At 41.0% G+C, this 20,581-nt stretch overlaps 1 protein-coding gene across 3 annotated transcripts in view; it reads right to left on the minus strand.

Annotated features, from left to right (window-relative positions):
- Positions 1-20,581, minus strand: part of LOC109934062 (opioid-binding protein/cell adhesion molecule homolog) — a 920,827-nt gene that overhangs the window by 527,989 nt on the left and 372,257 nt on the right. For all 3 annotated transcript variants that reach the window (XM_048615652.1, XM_048615651.1, XM_048615650.1), the window contains exon 2: positions 1,384-1,616. In XM_048615652.1, coding sequence (XP_048471609.1) covers positions 1,384-1,616 — 233 coding nt within the window. The remainder of the gene's footprint in view (positions 1-1,383; positions 1,617-20,581) is intronic.

Raw genomic sequence — 20,581 nt, forward strand, 5'->3', positions numbered from 1 at the left:
TGTTGAATCTATTAGATCTTATCAACAAATCCTGCCCTCTCCTACAAATTTATGCTGTCCTCACAATGTCCTCAACCCAGGATAATGTTCTGAAATATGTAGCAGAGACTTCTTTCCATCTGCATCGAAAGAAAACATCAGGAAAAAATGTGAAGAATAAAAATAATAAAGTGATGAGGTATATACTTTTATTATCCAAGCTGTTTGGATCTAAACATATCCCAACTGAATCCCAACAAATGAACTTTAGACACTGTGCTAATGCAGGAAATAAGGAATAACAATGCTGATAAAGAAAACTGGTGACTGGTCTCCACACTTTGATGTCTAAATGCAAATTCATGTGATCCCAATGCATGCACCCTCTAAGTGTTGTGAAACTTATACCATAGCAGTTCTCAAGCCCAATCCTGAAAAAGCATTGCGAATAGTGCAGAAGAAATGAGAAACATTTCAATGGAGGGTATTATGGTATTAAAACATATTCTTTTTTCTCTCCTGAAGGGTTACATATCCAAAGGATTAGAGAGCTCTTCAGATCTTTTATAGGTGACCAGTCTTCATGTCTAAGCCAAGAAAATGTCAGACAGCCAGCTGTACAACTATGATGGGATGAAATCCAAACTTGACCCTGACCTTACATCACACTTTATATATGCAATTCCCAAAGGCTAAACAATCAGGACGGAAGTCTCAACTTAGTTTTCCCATTTCTAGCCATAGATTTATGCGATTATTTCCAGTATACTGACCACTGCCATGGTTAACATAAAACTAAACATCATGTCCTGTTGCAACTTTACACTACATGAAATCTCAACTTTGAATATTTATGTATCATCCTACATTGTCTTTGAATGATATGGCTTTCCAAGACAAGAGCAATACATATTATCTCATTTCAACGTTATATACGGCTCATAACAAAAAATAAAAAATCATGACACGTACATCTGTGTCAAGAAACCTTAAAATCACCATTCATTTCTGATATATTCCAAAACTCTAAGGTTACTTCAGTTCTTAGCTAAAAAAAACTTTTCAAACTGCATTACTCTGATACAAAAAATCCAAATTGTATTTGGTGAAAGTCATGTAAGTGATTATCATTAAAAATTGTTTGAAATTATTTGCCCAGAGCAGAAAAAATAATTTGCAAGGAAATAATAGCTTTATTACACTTATTAAAATCAGTTCACAATTCAAGTTAATGGTTATTTGAATCTTTTTCAGAAAAGGAATGATGCTGAATTACTGAACCAAATTTGGAAGTCTTTTAATTCTTCTGAATAGGATAAATTTTCTAAAATTTTAATTCTGCACCATTTTGTCTTCCTACTCAGTTGTGTAAAATTGTCAGGAATAAGCATAATCTGACCTTACCTTGTACAATTATGTATACCCTCGATGTCCTGGGATGATTGTGAGTTTGAACAGAGCAAGTGTATGGGCCTTCATCGTACACATCTACACCCACTATCTGAATGCTGTATTCTGTTTTACTATTAGTCACAATAACCACCCGAGGGTCTAGTGACCACTTATCCTTGCCGGCGTAGAGGATGCTGGAGCGATTCAACCATGCCACACGTGTCACTCCACTGTCAATAGAGCACCTGAAATTAGATCAAAAAAGAAAAACAAACATCAGAATATTGAAGACTCATGGACAATAAAAATAAAACATTATTTAGGATGTGTTGCCATCTCGTCAATAATTACAATGACAACTTATGCAACTTTATCATGAAGCAATACAAAACCACCAGTTGAGGTTTTCTGTTTTTATTGCTATATTTAGTAGCCTTAAACAATGGTGAACTGCATCCACACAAAGGATAAATTACTTTCAACCAGTGGAGACCTATTGATGGTGAATTACACAATGGCTTTGAATATTGGTCAGAAAGTATATGATCAGTAAGTGCTGGATTTATTCCAGTCAGGCAGAATCTGTGGAAAGAGCAAATTGGGATGTTATTTACTTCACTGTAATGTGCACAATTGGAATCAGGGGTTAGTTAAATATGAGAAATATATTAGCCTGAGATATTTGGAAGCATAACGACAGGAATGAAAGACATAGAGAACATGCAAAATGCTGAAGTAGTGTAGGAGGAGGCAGACGAAAGTAAAAGCACAAAAAGCAAAAAATGTGGAGCATACAATTCTATGATCCAGTTAGTTACACACATTGAATTTGCATGTAGAACTAAGTCGGACAGACAGCCTAGAAATGGCTTCTCTCTCCAACTATTTAATGCTGTTTGGTTTTCCCTACTCATCCAGAGGACGTAGGCTTTGCTGGTTGGGACTGTATCAATTGCCATTCCTAATTGTCTTTGAGGAGGTGGTGGTGGTGAGCTACCTGTTTGAGTTGCTGCAGTCTATTTGGTCAAAGTGCCCCCACAGTGCTGACAGGGAGGGAGTTACCAAGATTTTGATGCAGCAGCAGTGAAAGCATGACAACACAGTTTCAAAGATAACAAGGTGTTGAGCTGGATGAACACAGCAGGCCAAGCAGCATCAGAGGAGCAGGAAGGCTGATGTTTTGGGCCTCGACCCTTCTTCAGAAATGGGGGAGGGGAAGGGGGTTCTGAAATAAATAGGGAGAGAAGGGGAGGCGGATTGAAGATGGATAGAGGAGAAGATAGGTGGAGTGGAGACAGACAGGTCAAAGATGCGGGAATGGAGCCAGTAAAGGTGAGTGTAGATGGGGAGTTAGGGAGGGGATAGGTTAGTCCAGGGAGGACAGAAAGGTCAAGGGGGCGGGATGAGGTTAGTAGTTCGGAGATGTGATAGGGTTTGAGGTGGGAGGAGGGGATAGGTGGGAGGAAGGACAGGTTAGGGAGGCGGGACAAGCCGGGCTGGTTTTGGGATGCCGTAGGGGGAGGGGAGATTTTGAAGCTTGTGAAGTCCATATTGATACCATTGGGCTGCAGGGTTCCCAAGCGGAATATGTGGTGCTGTTCCTGCAACCTTTGGGTGGCATCGTTGTGGCACTAGAGGAGGCCCAGGATGGACATATCATCTGAGGAATGGGAGGGGGAGTTGAAATGGTTCGCGACTGGGAGGTGCAGTTGTTTAGTGCGAACCGAGCGTAGGTGTTCCTCAAAGCGGTCCCCAAGCCTCCGCTTGGTTTCCCCCATGTAGGGCAGGCCACAACGGGAACAGCAGATTCAGTATACCACATTAGCAGATGTGCAGGTGAACATCCGCTTTATGTGGAAAGTCTTCTTGGGGTCTGGGATGGGGGCAGGGGGGAGGTGTAGGGGCAGGTGTAGCACTTCCTGTGGTTGCAGGGAAAAGTGCCGGGTTTGGTGGGGCTGGAGGGGAGTGTGGAGCGGACAAGGGAGTCCTGGAGAGAGTGGTCCCTCCGGAAAGCAGATAAGGGTGGGGAGGGAAAAATGTCTTTGGTGGTGGGGTCGGATTGCAGATGGCGGAAGTGTTGGAGGATGATGCGTTGGATAATCTCCTACCTACCAGCCTCATCCCGCCCCCTTGACCTGTCGGTCCTCCCTGGACTGACCTATCCCCTCCCTACCTCCCCACCTACACACACCTTTACTAGCTCCATCCCCGCCTCTTTGACCTGTCTGTCTCCTCTCCACCTATCTTCTCCTCTATCCATCCTCTATCCGCCTCCCCCTCTCTCCCTATTTATTTCAGAACCCCCTTCCCCTCCCACATTTCTGAAGAAGGGTCTAGGCCCGAAACGTCAGCTTTCCTGCTCCTCTGATGCTGCTTGGCCTGCTGTGTTCATCCAGCTCTGCATCTTGTTATCTCAGATTCTCCAGCATCTGCAGTTCCTACTATCTCTCTCCAACACAGTTTCAAGTCAGAAAGGTAAATCGTTTGGAGGACAGCTTACAGGTGGTAGTATTCTCAAGTATCTGCTGCCCTTGTCCTTCTAGATGGTAATGGCCATGCATTGGAACGATGCTGTCTAAGGATCTTTAGTGAATTTTCGCAGTGTGTCTTGTACATGGTGCACACTGCTGCTAGTGTATGTAGGTGGTGGATCAAGTGTATCTTGTAGATGGTGGACAGGCTTTGGGAGTCAATAGATGAGTTACTTACTGCAAGATTTCTAGCCTCTGGCCTCTCCTGTAAACCCAAAAATTTAAAGCTTGTCCATTTCGGTTTCTGGTCAATTGTACCCAAAGATTGTTGGCACTGGGGGATTCAGCAGTGATAATGTAATTGACTGTCATGGGATAATGGTTAGGTTCTCTCTTGTTGGAGATGGTCATTGCCTGGCACTTGTGTGACACAAATCCCACTTGCCCCATGTCAGCCCAAACCTGGATTTTCCCAGGTTGGTTTGCATTTTCTGACGGATGGTTTCAAGATCCGAGGAGTCACAAATGGTGCTGAACTTTGTGCAAACAGCAGTGAACATTCCCACTTTAAGCTAATGATGGAAGGAAAATCAATTGACAAAGTAACTGTAGATGACGCCTGCAGTCATATCCTGGAGCTGAGATGACAGCCAATAACTACAATGATCTTATTCCATGCCAGATATGACTCCAACCAGCAGAGGATGCTTCCCTCAATTCTGATTGATCCCAATTTTGCTCGGCCTCCTCGATACTACACTTGGTTAATTGCAACTTTGATGTCAAGGGCTGTCACTCTCTCCTCACCTCTAAAATTTAGCTGTTCTGTTGATGTTTGACTGTAATGAAGTCAGGAACTGGGTTGGCCTGAGGGAACCCAAATTAAGGTCAATAGGCAAGTTGTTGCTCAGCCAATGCTGTTTGATAGCACCAGAGAAAACCCCTTCCATGATTTTATTGATGATCAAGAATAGGTGAGGTTGTGTTTGTCCTCCTTTTGACCTCCAGGACATACCTGGGCAATTTTCTACATTATTGGCAGCTGCTATTGTTTCAGCTGTACAGGGACAGAGTGGCTGGATGTGTGGCAGGCTCTACAGCACAGGTCTTCAATATATTGCCGATGCTAATATTCCCCTTGTGAATCCTCCTATCATTCCTCAATGAAATCTATTATCATGATGATCTATTCCTTTTTGAGCAGTTTTGGGCCCCATATCTAAGGAAAGATATGCTTACATTGGAGAGTATCCAGAGAAGGTTTATAAGAAGGAATCCTGGGGATGAAGAACTTGTTGTAAGACGACCAGTTGAGGACTCTGGGTTTGTACTTGATGGAGTTCAGAAGGAAGGATGGGGTGGATCTGATTGAAACTTGCAGAATACTGAGAGGCCTGGATAGAGTGGATGTGGAGAAGATGTTTCCACTAGTAATAGAGACTAGGACCCAAGGAAACAGCCTCATCGAGAAGGGATCACCCTTTAGAACTGAGATGAGGAGGAATTTCTTCAGCCAAAGGGTGGTGAATCTGTGGAATTCATTGCTGCAAAAAGTAGCAGAAGCCAAGTTATTGAGTGTATTTAAGACCGAGATAGATAGGTTCTTGATTGGTAAGGGGATCAAGGGTTACAGGGAGAAGATATATCAGAAATATATCAGAGATAGCAAGAACTGCATATGCTGGAGTAAGAGGTAACGTAAGTATGGAGCTGAAGGTACACAGCAGACCAGGTAGCATCAGCGGAACAGGAAAGTTGACATTTTGGGTCAGGATTCTTCTTCAGAAATGGGGAGGGGGAAGGGAGCTGGGAAATAAATAGAGAGGGGAGGGGTGGGGCTGGGGAAGGTAGGTGAGTGCAATGTGGTGGGGATTGGTCAGTGAGGTGGGAGGGTCAGATAGGTGGGAGAGAAGATGGACAGGTTGTGTCAGGTCAAGGAGGTGGTGATGAGAGGAAGGCTTGGACATGAGATGAGGCCGGGGGTGGGGAGATTTTAAAACTGGTGAATTCCATGTTTAAGCCATCAAGCTGCACTGTGTTATCTCGGAAACATATCAGCGATGATCGAATGGTGGAGTGGACTTGATGGGCTGAATGGCCTAATTCTGCTCCTTTCCCTTATGGTTTTATGGAGTCAAATGTTTCTCTAGCTTCCCCTTAAATATGTGCGTGATGTAATTGTGTCAACAACTGAGTTCATTACTATTAAACAATATGGTCATGACGAAACATGTCTGACTTCAGCTCAAACTCTTGGAGGAATTGTAAGACTCATTTTAAAGACTAAGAATTGTGTTTGTCCACATCAATTTACATACATTCGAGTGAATAATTAAAATCACAGGCGTAGGTGTGGATTATGTGCAGTCATGTAAAATGGGTGACAGAGAGTTAGCTATCCATATTATACCTCCCTGATTGATACTTCCATTGGGTTCAATCAGTGACGGGATCTTGCTTATGAATGCCTATCATATATTGATACATTAAAACCTGTTGAAGCTGTTGAGCCAGCCACCTCTGAAAACAATGCAGTAACAGGCACATGGACTTTAGTGGGTAAACCCAGGATGTCTGAAAGCCCAGTTTTGCTGCTGGATATGCTTTGTTCCAGCTGGGAAAAAATGAAATTAAAAATGTGCCTCCAGTCCTCACCCCCTGCACATTCCTCATGCCCTATTCATGACAACCAATTCCATCCATCCACCCCTACAGCCTCACATACGCTTTATATCAGGCTATGCTCTTCTTCACAAACCCACCTAAACTCTATATTCTAAATTATGCCGTTGACCCAGGTCCTCATGCCATGCTAACAGATGCATTCTTACCCATCCGCATACCATCTTAAAACCTCTATGTCAACTTAGCGCTGGTGCATGCCAACCCATGTGCCCCACCCTACTATAGGTATCCTTTTACTCTTCATGCCGATTCACTCAATATCCAAATGGGCTGACTTCAGGGCCAATACTGAGTTAAAATAAAATAAAAGTCAAAGTGTCAAGTGATAAATTGCCCATGTAAAAAACAACTAATGCATTAAAAAAATGCATTCAACAACTTAATCTATTCTAACCACAAACCTTTGCATTCATCAACCCATATCAAACACTTTATGTTCGTTCAGAGATGTCATCAAACTATGAACTGACAGTTATCCCACTGTGATAATGCAATGTTGTGTAATCAGTCATTCAGCTCAGATCTTATAATGAAAGCTGTCTGACTTATCTTTCAACAGAAACTGAAACTATTCTTGTCCCCACCCACCATGAATGGAACAGCATCTAGGCTTGGGCTGATAACTACCAAAAAACATTGATGTCACACAGGTCCCAGTCAGTGACCATTACATGGAATTTATTGTTCCTTCCCTCTTGCTGGATTAAAATTCTGGAACTTCTTTCCTAACAGCACTATGGACGATCACACCACCAGGACTGCAATGGTTCAAGGCGGCAGCTCAGGAACACTTTCTCCAGTGCAATTAGTGGTGGGAAATAAATGTAGGTCGAGACAACAGTGCCTGGATCTCATGAACAAAATAGATGACAGAATGCAGCAGCAAACACTGATACTTCTTTAAAAAAAAGCAAGATCTTTCAAAGAAAACCTAAAGGATTTAAATACCTTGCCATGTTAATACTTAGAACGAATGTATCCACTTTTTTGCACATATTCAAGTTTACTCAATGATCCTTAAAGGATCTGAACTTCCCAAATGTGACCCCGAATCTCTCTAAAAGGGGGTGCAACTTCTCCAAAGAACTCCAGTAGGTTTTGTCCTTCCCTTTGAAAATGTGAAGCCCACAAATCATGTTTTGGCCAGGCTATGTCCAATTCACAAAGGTGCAAACTGCAATCCTTCCTCATTCTCCTGACACAAACCCACATCTCCAGTGAAAATTATTGTTGTTAGCTTCAGGAGCAGGGCATCCATAATTAGACCTCCAACACCACCTGGACTAATGCAGAGACCTTCTCAACCTTTGCAAACTTTCAGGCCAATGGGACCACTGAGGAAGAACTATTATTGCCTTGGACATAAACCACAATGTTGATTTTCTGCATGGCAGTGCAAATTAGTTCTTGAGGACTAAGATAGCAACTTTGAGACCTTGTAATTTTGAAAGGGGAGCATAACGATCCCAGTGAAAAATATAAAAGCTGTTGACTTTAATAGTCACATATGGGTCCAGGTGTTGCCAAAGTACACTGCAAACTTCAGTAAATGTTCATTTGCCTTCTCATAACACAAGCTTTCTCAATCTATGTTCTTCACAATACACTTGATGAAACCTTCAAAATGATTAGCCCCTGTTTTAATTGTCTGCAATTGCTATTTCATGTTAAACCACAAGATATATAAAAAACAACTTCATTACTAAACTGAATTAAGAAGATACCTACTGTTTTCACAATGAGGTGAGGACCAAGTGATCCACATCCTGAACAATAAAAATCAATTGTACATTTTTTTGCAACAAAAACATGTTTCAGTAGTAAAGAAACTCCTATTAATTTAATCTTTTATTCATCCATTAAATCTTGTCCCTAAAGAAATGCAGGATTTCAGACATTATAACTTTTGCTGAATAATTACCAAATTCAAAGCTACCAAGAAATTCATTTCCCATAACCAACCATCCACAAATATAATTCCATTCTCAATTATATCTTTAAAGCCACCAGGCATTGCTGCAATATAATCCGCTTCTTTAAACTGTTTTCTATGTTCCTCGCTAAAAACACCTGCTTGATTGTCCATGACTATCCCTTGCTTACGTCATTGAGTTATTTCTAACTTAATCCCAGCTGATTAGAATGCTTTGTTCTCTTGGCATTATTTGATAAAAATAATTTAGTTCAATATACGATTGTGCCAGAATTATACGGTGCAAATGGAGACCATTCAGCTCCTCATGGCTGTACCCTTTTTGAGTGAATCATCCAATATGTACTATAGTTCTGTTCTTTCCAATGATACGAAGAAAAATTGTCATCTTCAAAATACATCCAATATGCTTGTGAACGTATTTTCGCTATTCTTCTTTTAATGTCAATTGCATGATAAGACATTTCATGATCATTTTAGTTCGTAATTGCTGGAGGGGATAATCTTCTGCCCTACAAAGACTTTTAAGGAAAGTTTACAGTCTTGCCTTCAGTCAGGTTAGTATAGTCAGTGATTAGTATAATATGAAGACTCACATTATTACCTTTTTTATTGCAAACTGCTCTAATTTTATCATTCCTTTTAATTAGATCTATGGCTCAGAATTGTGCTCTATCTTGTTTAGCAAAGAGCTGTGGTAGTGCTATTGGTTAGTGCAGCTTCTGAAGAAAATTACCAGTATAGACTGGTCCAGAAGCTGCTGGTTAGATTAATGCCCAAAGATTCGTGACAAGCCTGCAATTTCCCACAAGGTGTGAATCAGCACAAGTGGCTGAACAATTTTCCCCAGTCTACTGTTAGTCTCTTAAAAAACATCAACTAATTGCCATTCCCCACTTTTAAGATTTGGCTGCATAAGCTTTTCTATAAGGAAACTGGCAGCCAATTTGGACACAGCAACATTCCACAAACAGTAATGTATAATGATTAGACAGTCTGTTTCTAGATTTTGTGGCTGTGATTCTATGACTCTATGTTGTCTGAGGGATAAAGATTAACCAGGAGAGCTGAATGAACTTATCTGCTCTTCTTTGAAACAGTAGCACAGGATTTTTATGTTAACTTTCACCTGAGAAAGCATGTAAGGACTTGGTTTGATGTTTCATTGAAAGTTGGAACATGTAAATAAGGCAGTACTCACTTTGTGTAATACTTATATATCAACCTGGAGTTTGTGCTCCAATCCGGATGTGGGAGCTGCACTCACAAGGCTAAGTGGTACATTAAACCACTGTGGCATAGCCGCTGTGCTACATTGCATGGGTTCTGAGTCAGCAGGTAGTACAATTAGAACTTTACATCCCAATGTTGCAATAATGCCTGCAGCCAAAACAAAATGCATGATGGAGCTGAAACTATCATAGCTCCCACAGAAAGCTCACTCTCTCAAGACCTCTTTCTCCTCACAAGTATGCTACCATGATGTTCCATGAGGCTGATGTGCTGAGGTATAATGAAACTCTTTTTGCAAAATAATAAATATGTGACATTCTCCTGCTGTTTAAACAAAACGCACAACCTCTTGTGAATATTTTATTCTTCCTCACCCAATCATAATGCAACCAATTTGGTTTTGAATTGTGGAATCATCCCAGTAACCCCATTTGAGTTTGCAACTTTGTGTCTGGAACCTAATGTTTTGTGCCAGGTTTTCATCAGTTATCTTCTAAATTTATCTTGCTGCTGGTTCAGTTCTGTGCATGTTTGATAGCACAAACCTTTGTTTTCTACCAATGCATTCATCAAATATTTCCAGAATATTTTGTATTATTTGGCAAATGCAGCAGGATGTAATGATTTGCAACTCAGTATATACTTTTTACTGAGTATCTGAAGTTTGGTAAATAAATGGTTTATACTTAGTTCCAACAACATTCAATGAATACACGTATAAAAGGATTATCTATTAACTGAAACCATTCTCCTTCAGCCGACCAAACTTGGATTTATCATAGCCAAAATCTTAACTGGAATAGAAGCAATACAGAATACTGAACTGAAAACAGAGTCTAGGGAGAATTTTCTTGGTACCTGAAGAATAATAGAAATAAATTAAATGATTATCTTTTTGAATGGTAAGCTACGAGCAAATTATTATATGGGAACACCATCACCTGCAAGTTCTCCTCCAAGTCACTCACCGTCCTGTTCCTTCATGGTTGCTGGGCATTATGGGTCAACCTAGAGCAGGTGGACAGCAGCGGTTCAAGAAGGCAACTCACCACCACCTTCTCAACAGCAACTAGGGACAGGCAATAAAATGTTGGTCAGCCGGCAACTTCCATGTCCCATAAGTGGATTAAAAAAAATTATTCTTTGTAAGAATGTTTTGTGCTTGCAGCTATAGTTGATTCGCCAAGAATTCCATATTAGAGAATTTAAGAATTTCACGTTTACTATTTTGCCTTCGACTCCAACGGCACAGGTTTTCCACTTTGATGTTATGCTCCAGATTATACCTTGGAGGATCCATTCAGTCAGTCTGGCTGCCATTGGTTTTAGTGAGTGGTAGTTGCTGCTCCAATAATCCATCTGGCCCCTCTGCACAAATGTCCATTTTCTAAAGTACTAAGACAGTCCTGTGATTGTGTGGCATCTCAGGCCTCCGGAATCTAGCTGCTTTATTGGAAGGTTGGCAGCACATTCCAAATGTAATTACATGTGCATGCCAGTTGATTTACTCTTAGAGACCAAAACCTAAACTCAAATCTGCTTTCAAAACAGATACGTAATAGATTCAGATAAGATTGATCATTTAGCCCATCTTAAGCTCATACATCCAGAACATCTTCCCAATCTGCTTATCACAGTATCTAAATTTTCTATTAATGGCTCAACACTTGAGCTGAAGTCCCAAAAACCTTTTTGTTGATTACCACTTTATACTAAATTCTACAGTTTGCAACTATAATCCAAGTTTTGCACTTGAAACATAACTTTATAATGCTCTGTAAAATAAAATGCTCACTTATGACTACATCATGCTTACTTGTTAAATAGTTACGCAGTTGCCACTTTTTTTCCTATTAAGATGTATGTACAAGTGGTGCCAAGTGGACTCTGAGCTCCAACTTAAAACCAGTCCCTGGATGCCATCCTCAATTAAGTAATGACACATGTCACTAGAGAAGAGAGGCTTTACACAGGAACTGCTAATCTGAGATATTGCTTGCCTAAAATTCTTGGCAGGAAAATAAGAAATTAAGGCAACACAAGGCAAAGAAAATATAATGCAAGTGAGAAACATTCACCATAAATAATGGAAAAGGAAGGAAGGAAGGAAAAGGAACAGCTTTACAATTGCAGTTTGAGTTTTTTTTTCCTTTCCTGATATTTAAAACACAACCTTAATTATTTCCATTCTACAAATGCAGTCAAGAACATGTATCAGCCTCTTTTAATACATAAAAAGAACCATTGTAACATAATTAGCTCAACAATAGGAGCCTCTAAATACTGGGTGCTATAACTAGCTTGATTTAGATAGAATCTACAGCATAGAGATAGCACATTCTCGGTTCCTTCCTCATCTGCTAACTGAAGACTGCAGTGATGTTAAGGAGCAAAGGAGCATTCTTGAGCTGAGTAGTCAGAGGTATTCTGTATCTGTAGCAACCTGGGAATTGCTTCATATCGACAGTGGGCATTGAATGTTGAGATTGAAAAGATACATTTCATTCTCCAGCATCAAAACCTTCCAGAGTGGGATTTGAACTCTCAACTTTGGGATACCCTTTCAATATAATGAGTGCTCAGCTACAGTTCCATCCTCATAGAGATGAAATAAGAAATTTTAGGTGATACTGGCTTGCGTGAAACCATCAGGAATCAATTCAGTTTTGCATATATAAAATACTGTGAATTCATGCAGTTCACTAAAGGTATTTCTCAGTTAAGCAATTAAATTGTGACACTGAAATGGGACTGTGGGGTAGCCTTCTGCATTTATGATTAGGTCACTTCATATCATCGCTACAGAAGTAGGTTTCCCTTGGTGTTATAAATGGCAGTCTTCCAATGGGCTATTACGATCTGTTCAGATTTAAGGACATCAACCTGAAATACAAACTCCTGTTTCTCTCTCCACAAATGTTGTCTAATCTGATGAGTATTTCCAGTATTTTTGTCTTTTACTTCAGATTTACAACAGATACAAACATTTTGACTTTGGTCTCTTACATCTGTAATGCAATCAATTGAAAGTAGTTTCCACAGTAACGTTTTCTTATGATGACTTAGACAACACTGCAAGGTTACATTCATACATACATTATAATTCAAAACCGACCATTTCTATCAAACATGTACTGCAAATAAATCTAATCAAATAAGGTATGCTCAAACCACACAAAAAGTCATCAACTCTTTTGTTCAGAACAATTATTTTTGTTTCCTTAAAATCATTGAGTAACACACTACCACTGCCATAAGGTGATTGTAAAATGTTCTTGTAAATCTCAAGTGCCACGTGGTGTCTCATGCAGCAAGAGTTTGTTTATCGCTCATTGAAGAGGAGCAAGTGCAGCACAAAAAGTAGTGACCCTGATGGGCTCGACTGTCCTTGCAAAGAAAATAGAATGCTTTTAGTATAAAGCTGTAAATTTGTCACACATTTGCTATTCTACATTGGCCCACAGCTGGTCTCAGCAGCAGTGCAGCACCATGATAAAGTGTTTGGCTTCTCATTTCTAACAATCCCTAAAAATATGTGGCTTCAAACTGACACTAACCTGTTGTGCGAAGGCTGGCTGTTACCAGGCAGAAAAAGGCACCTTGAACACTTTACATAGAAGATATTTTCTTTTCTCTTCTGACTTTTATCTTTGTACATTTCCACAAGGCAATTTGGCAAATAAATTTTAAAAAAAACTACTTTCCTGTTCTCTTCGTCTGCCCCATCCACAAGCTATAACCCATTTACATTGTATACACAAGAGATCCCTATGATTGATGTTCAAACCAATTCTTCAAGCAACTCAAAACTCTTGAAGCCTATCTCTTTGATGAAGCACTTGGTTCACTTTCAGACATCTCCTTATATCATCGCTCATAAATCTTGCTTGATAATGCCTTTCTGAAGGAAAACCACGTGGAATTTGAGGCACGAGCTGTTTCTCTCTCTACAGATGCTGCCAGACTTGCTGCATTTCTCCAACACTTTCTGTATTGAGCCTGGCATTTAGTTAGTTAAGTGAGGGGGAGATAATGTATCTAAATTGAGCCTTCAAGCCCTTTAATTATGTTAAATATTTAATTGTGATCATTATTTTAAATTTTAATTATTACAGGTCAATTCTATTCAATCTCTCCTCGTATGCCTGGAATCAACATTACATATTTTTTATTTCCCACTCCAATGACCTTCTTCGGAAAGTAGATCAAAACCAGAACCAGTATGTGATGTGGTTTCTTGCACTACCTGAATTGTAGAATTTGAGGACTCCTTGATATGTGAACTCATGTGACACGTACCACAAAGACTAGGTTCTTTTTGAGACCGATGTCTTGACAGTTATTAAGAATACTCATACATTGGCTGGGTTCTATGCTTATCGATGTTACTATGCATTAATATACACAAGTAACTGTGTGAAGACACAACACTAACTCAGTTGTATACATAGGTAGTGAAGGTGAGATCTCTTTACATGGGACTATAATATGTGTGATATAACATAACTGTCTGAAATATTTACTGCCTATCTAGACTGGAATTGGTTTTATTCATTTATGGGATGTGGAAATCATTGGCTGCACCAATATTTACTGCCCATCTCAGGTTGCCATCAAGATGGTGGTGGTGAACTGCCTTCTTGAACTACTGCAGTCCAGCCACTACAGCTACAATGCCTTCAGGAGGGAGTTCCAGGATCTTAACCCAATGACACTGAAGGAGTGGTGAAAATGTTCCAAGTTATGGTGCTGTGTGACTTGGCAGAAATTGGAGGGTGATCTTGCAGATGGTGTTCCCATACATCTGTTGCCTTGTCTTTCCAGATGTAATCTTGAAGATTTTGAGGAATGGGGCTGTGACTATTGCCTTTGACAGCTTGTTCTATTGTGGGAATGTTCTTGGGAAGAAATACTGTTGACAGAATGTTCTGGAATCATATGGTCTTCGTAGTTGGCGTGCACAGCCAACTTGTGGTTTGTCATTGTGGAAGGCACTGGGTGCATGTTACTGTCAATTCCCAGCGCTCCATTTCATATTTTATATAGAACAAGGTCAATCTATTTTTCCCTCTCCTTTTCTATAGTGATTCCTGTTCCAAATATGTGAATAAGTCTGACACAGGTAATTTTTCCTGTTAATTGGTGCATTGTGTGTATGTTTGAATCACTTCAAACCTATTTTAGCTCTTGGCAAATAAGAATCCAAGCCACAACTTCTACGCTCAAGGGTTGGATGACCAAATGTTTGATAAGCGATAACTCCAATATCGTTGTAGCAATAATAAAGATTCCTACTCAGCAACTCAAGAATGGTGAAACAAAAAGAGAATCTGGAAAAACACAATAGGTCTGGCAGCATATGTAGAGAAAAAAAAACAGTTAATGTTTTGTGTTCAGCGACCCTCTGACTCAAATTTACTACATGTTTTTGTTTCAGATTTCCACCATCTACAGTTTAGATTAATCAAGAATGCTGGCTGTTTTGAATGTTATCAACTGATTGTGGAATTATCATTGAAGATTGCTTCTAAGATGAAGCACCAGATATGGTTATGTGTCTACCTGGTGGAGAATCTGATTCCAAAACTTAAAGATGTCTGTAGTAATGCACTGGACAAAGGCCACAAAATTCTTTTTAACTTGTTGGGAAGTTGTTTATGTATTTCAAGAAGAGGAAAGGACACGATTCATTTCTTTGACACAGTCATAGAAACATCTGTAGGAGAAAATTATTTCCCCGATAAAATACCAAGCTTTGTCTTCTGCTGGAAAGGAATTGCAGGGTTCAATTTGATAATATCCACCTGATTCCATTATAGTGGAATTTGGATAAGTGTTTTTCATAAGGAAATTTTTCAAAGGCTTTTGAGTAATCTTGTATTGGCAGGACAGTAGTTTCATCCCTTTCAAGACTTGAAGCTAGACCACTGATACTCTGATAAACCTATGTTTCATTACATCATTCTGACCAAAAATCATTCTGACCATCGACAAGAGTATTGAGAGTCTCAAAGGCTGCATAACATAAGAATGAACAATAATTTCAAGCAATTAATTATTAACGTTGGTGAGGAATACCAATTCGTAATTTGATCTTCCTTGAACAAGCCAGCGAGGTCTGCTTGTCAGTTGTCCTACTTACTCACAAGTTGTTTTGATAACAAAGTAAATCTTCGGCGTTATGTTAGGGACCCAGCTGATGGTAACCCAGTACAACTCAGATTCCAGAATAAAATCTGATCTAATTTTAAAACCACTTTTTAAGATGTTGCTTCATGTACTGGTCATTCACTGAAATACACTCAACAAGGTTGCATGCTCTCTTTACTACACAAAAGAAAGAAAAAGCTATTTAAATGTTGGACATAGTCTGAAAGATCTTAAAACACACAGCAAAACAAAGTCACATTCTGTTTCCCATCACTGTTCATTGTACAAACTCAAATCCAAAGAAATTCCCTCTATGTAAAATCTTCAATTTTGACTTAACTGATTTCTCCCCAGTTCATCTTGCAAACTATATTGTGTCCTTACACAAATACTCACACAAGTAAGACTTTTTCAGCTCTTAATAGCCAAACACTTTTGGTTTGAAGGTTTGACAAACTAAACTTTTGTACTGAGGCAATTGTGCTTTCTCTAAACAGTCTTTTACACCTTTCTAGAAGGTAAATTGTATTGGTTTCTAATCCAAGTTATATCTCCTCTGAATGTCCCAAATGCATAACATTTCTAGCTTTCCTGAACTAAAATTAGTCATTGATTATCCTGAACACTGGAAACAAGATGATGAACTTCAATGTTTACCCCATCTGCAGTAAACCAGCACAATAAAAACAAACTTACATTAACATCCTATAGTGTCTCTGCTCGTTGACAGATTGCATTGGGTCACTGTTCTGAAAGGATTGTCTGACCCTGCCATTTATTAAACCCATAAGAAAAATAAACAATCTGATCTGTCATTATTTTCAAACATGATCTCTAAAACTTATATGTTTATGTATAAATGAGAGATCTTTCATCACAACTATCCGCTAATTTTTAAGTCTGTGTATGAAGAAAATAGCCAGTTTTGAATTTTTAAACTTCTTTACCCACAATATCTGAAAAAAATGTGATTAAAATGTGACTTGTCTTTCAAAACCTTAGTTCATCTCAAAGAGAAGAATCTAAAACACACCATGAATGATGGCTGAGATTAAAAAAATTGCATAACACAATTCTTGAACCACCACACAGTCGGATCTGTGGTGAGATTTAAGCTTCATTGCAGTATAGTTGAAAGTCCAATTTAAATTTGATAATGACTGACTAGATTTCACAAGGCTCAGGGAAACCAGCAGGTGAATAAAACCAACAGTATTTTATGTTATTGCTCATGGTCAAAGAGAAGAGGAGTGTTTCCCAGAAATCCTCCACAAATCTGTTGCTGAATTTGACTGATCATTCTCTCAGAATCTGTGATCTCAAGCATTATATTTTTGCCAATGTCTCAACTCACCAGTCCCATACTCTTTTGTAGTGATTGTAACAAGGTCATCCAGCTGGACCTCATAGAATGTGAGTTCCCTGATTGGGGTTGTCAATCTGGTCCAATCACGGAGTCCTGGCCAACATATATTAAGAGTGAGTGACACTCTGGTGTCCATCTCTGTATGAGGCAGTATTATGGTCAAGGACTGCTCATGTGTAAATAAAGGGTGACTTGACGGTGGATTCCAGCCTCTGTGGAATTATTTCACCATGATATTTGTTAATTGCCAGGGACTGTCTACAACAGCTGTCTGTGACCGGTTCATTTGATGTTACTGGCATTGATTGACGGAAGAACATGGACCAGGACACTGAGTGAACTCCTAGCTTGTGTTAGAAAGAAAATCATTATCTTGCACATTTCATCTGAAAGGTGACAATGTATGCCTCACTCAGCATGTATTTGTGGTGTGGTTTAGATCACATATCAAAATCTCAGTAACGAGCTTCAGAGCAAAAGCTTCCTGGTTACCACAGAAGCAATTTTACATTTCACTTCCATTATCTGGATAATTAATAACCCAATCTTACCCAAGAATGTAACATTTTCCAGGACCACTATGTTACTTTGTATTGGTATAGTGATAGTACTCTTTCTTCCGGCAAGTCAAGCCAATGACACTTCATTCGGTATTCCAGATGTAAACCAATAAAACCCATTGAACTGAAGTAATTGCAAATACTTTACTACACTGAGACATAGAAATTGAATCACTTGATTCATAAGCAAAGTTGGTTTTGCTATCAATTGTGACAATGCACAATGAAGATTTACATTGTTGGTCATTCCAAAATTCCTGTTCTTCAAAAGACAGGGAGAACCAGGGGACCTACATCTGACTACCCTCCAAACAGTTCTGCGACAAGAATATAGCAGGCAGTACTGAACTTAGTAGTTAGTAGTTTATTAGTAGGCTCCTGTGCTCTTTCCTTAAACCTTAAAGTATCCAGGGAAAGAATGTGAGATAGTAGGAACTGCAGATGCTGGAGAATCCGAAAATACAAGGTGCAGGGCTGGATGAACACAGCAGGTCAAGCAGCATCATAGGAGCAGAGAGGCTGACGTTTCGGGCCTAGACCCTTCATCAGAAAAGGGGGAGGGGAAGGGGGTTTTGAAATAAATAGGGAGAGAGTGGGAGGCGGATAGAAGAGGGATAGAGGAGAGGATAGGTGGAGAGAAAACAAACAGGTCGAAGAGGTGGGGATGGAGCCAGTAAAGGTGAGTGTAGGTAAGGAGTTAGGAAGGGGATAGGTCAGTCCAAGGAGGACGGACAGGTCAAGGGGGCGGGATGAGGTTGGTCGGTAGGAGATGGAGGTGTGGCTTGAGGTGGGAGGAGGGGATAGGTGGGAGGAAGAACAGGTTAGGGAGGCAGGGACGAGCTGGACTGGTTTTGGGATGCCGTAGGGGGAGGGGAGATTTTGAAACTTGTGAAATCCACATTGATACCATTGGGCTGCAGGGTTCCCAAGCGGAATATGAGTTGCTGTTCCTGCAACCTTCGGGTGGCATCATTGTGGCACTGCAGGAGGCCCAGGATGGACATGTCGTCTGAGGAATGGGAGGGGGAGTTGAAATGGTTCGCGACTGGGAGGTGCAGTTGTTTATTGCGAACCAAGCGTAGGTGTTCTGCAAAGCGGTCCCCGAGTCTCCGCTTGGTTTCCCCGATGTAGAGGTAGCCACACCTGGTACAGCGGATGCAGTATACCACATTGGCAGATGTGGAAAGTCTTCTTGGGGCCTGGGATGGGGGTGAGGGAGGAGGTATGGGGGCAGGTGTAGCACTTCCTGCGGTTGCAGGGAAAAGTGCCGGGTGTGGTGGAGCTGGAGGGGAGTGTGGAGCGGACAAGGGAGTCACGGAGAGAGTTGTCCCTCCGGAAAGCAGATAAGGGTGGGGAGGGAAAGATGTCTTTGGTGGTGGGGTCGGATTGCAGATGGCGGAAGTGTCGGAGGATGATGCGTTGGATCCGGAGGTTGGTGGGGTGGTACGTGAGGACGAGGGGGATTCTTTTTTGGTTCTTATTGCGTGGACGGGGTGTGAGGGATGAGGTGCGGGAGATGTGGGAGACACGGTTGAGGGCGTTCTCGACCACCGAGGAGGGGAAGTTACGGTCCTTGAAAAACGAGGACAACTGAGATGTACGGGAGTGGAATGCCTCATCCTGGGAGCAGATGCGGCGGAGGCGAAGGAATTGGGAATAGGGGATAGCATTTTTGCAGGAAGGTGGGTGGGAGGAGGAGTATTCTAGGTAGCTGTGGGAGTCGGTGGGCTTGAAATGAATATCGGTTTCGAGGTGGTTGCCCGATATGGAGACAGAGAGGTCCAGGAAGGGGAGAGAGGTGTTAGAGATGGTCCAGGTAAATTTAAGGTTGGGGTGGAAGGTGTTAGTGAAGTGTATGAACTGTTCGAGCTCCTCGTGGGAGCACGAGGCGGCGCCGATACAGTCATCAATGTAACGGAGGAAGAGGTGGGGTTTAGGGCCGGTGTAGGTACGGAAGAGGGATTGTTCCACGTAACCTACAAAGAGGCAGGCGTAGCTTGGGCCCATGCGGGTACCCATGGCTACCCCCTTTGTCTGTAGGAAGTGGGAGGAATTGAAAGAGAAGTTGTTGAGTGTGAGGACGAGTTCGGCTAAGCGGATGAGGGTATCAGTGGAGGGGGACTGGTCGGGCCTGCGGGACAGGAAGAAGCGGAGGGCCTTAAGGCCATCTGCATGGGGAATGCAGGTGTAGAGGGACTGGACGTCCATGGTAAAGATGAGGTGTTGGGGACCGGGGAATTGGAAGTTCTGGAGGAGGTGGAGGGCGTGGGTGGTGTCACGGACATAGGCAGGGAGTTCCTGGACCAAGGGGGAGAAAATGGAGTCTAGATAGTTGTGTTTAACGATTATGTTATTCCGAGCTATAGTGCAAAACTATAAATAAATAGAAACCAAGCATATCTGACATTAAATCAAATGCAAAACCTACTTATTTATGTGAACATGACAGGATATCTTAAATTTCATTTATTGATATTATCAATGATTGAGAAGATTGAGAGTAGGGTGGGATCACTGTCAAACAGACCAGGCTTAGAGTATGACATATCAGGATCATCATAAAGCCGACCGGGATTGCCATGGGTCACATTGGGACAAGTGCGCTGTAGATTGGGATCACTGTAAAGCAGACCAGGCGTGTGTGCAACCAGCCAGGATCACTGTGAAGCAGAGTGGGAGAAATCTAGAGAATACTGGGATCACTGTGAAGCAGTCTGGGAGAAGTGTAGAGGATACTGGGATCACTGTGAAGCAGGTTGGAATCCCTATGAGGGAGACTGGAAGGAATGTACAGCAGATCAAGAACACTGTG

This window comes from Rhincodon typus, chromosome 32 (genome assembly GCF_021869965.1).
Source record: "Rhincodon typus isolate 14 chromosome 32, sRhiTyp1.1, whole genome shotgun sequence".
Taxonomy (NCBI): Eukaryota; Metazoa; Chordata; class Chondrichthyes; order Orectolobiformes; family Rhincodontidae; genus Rhincodon; species Rhincodon typus.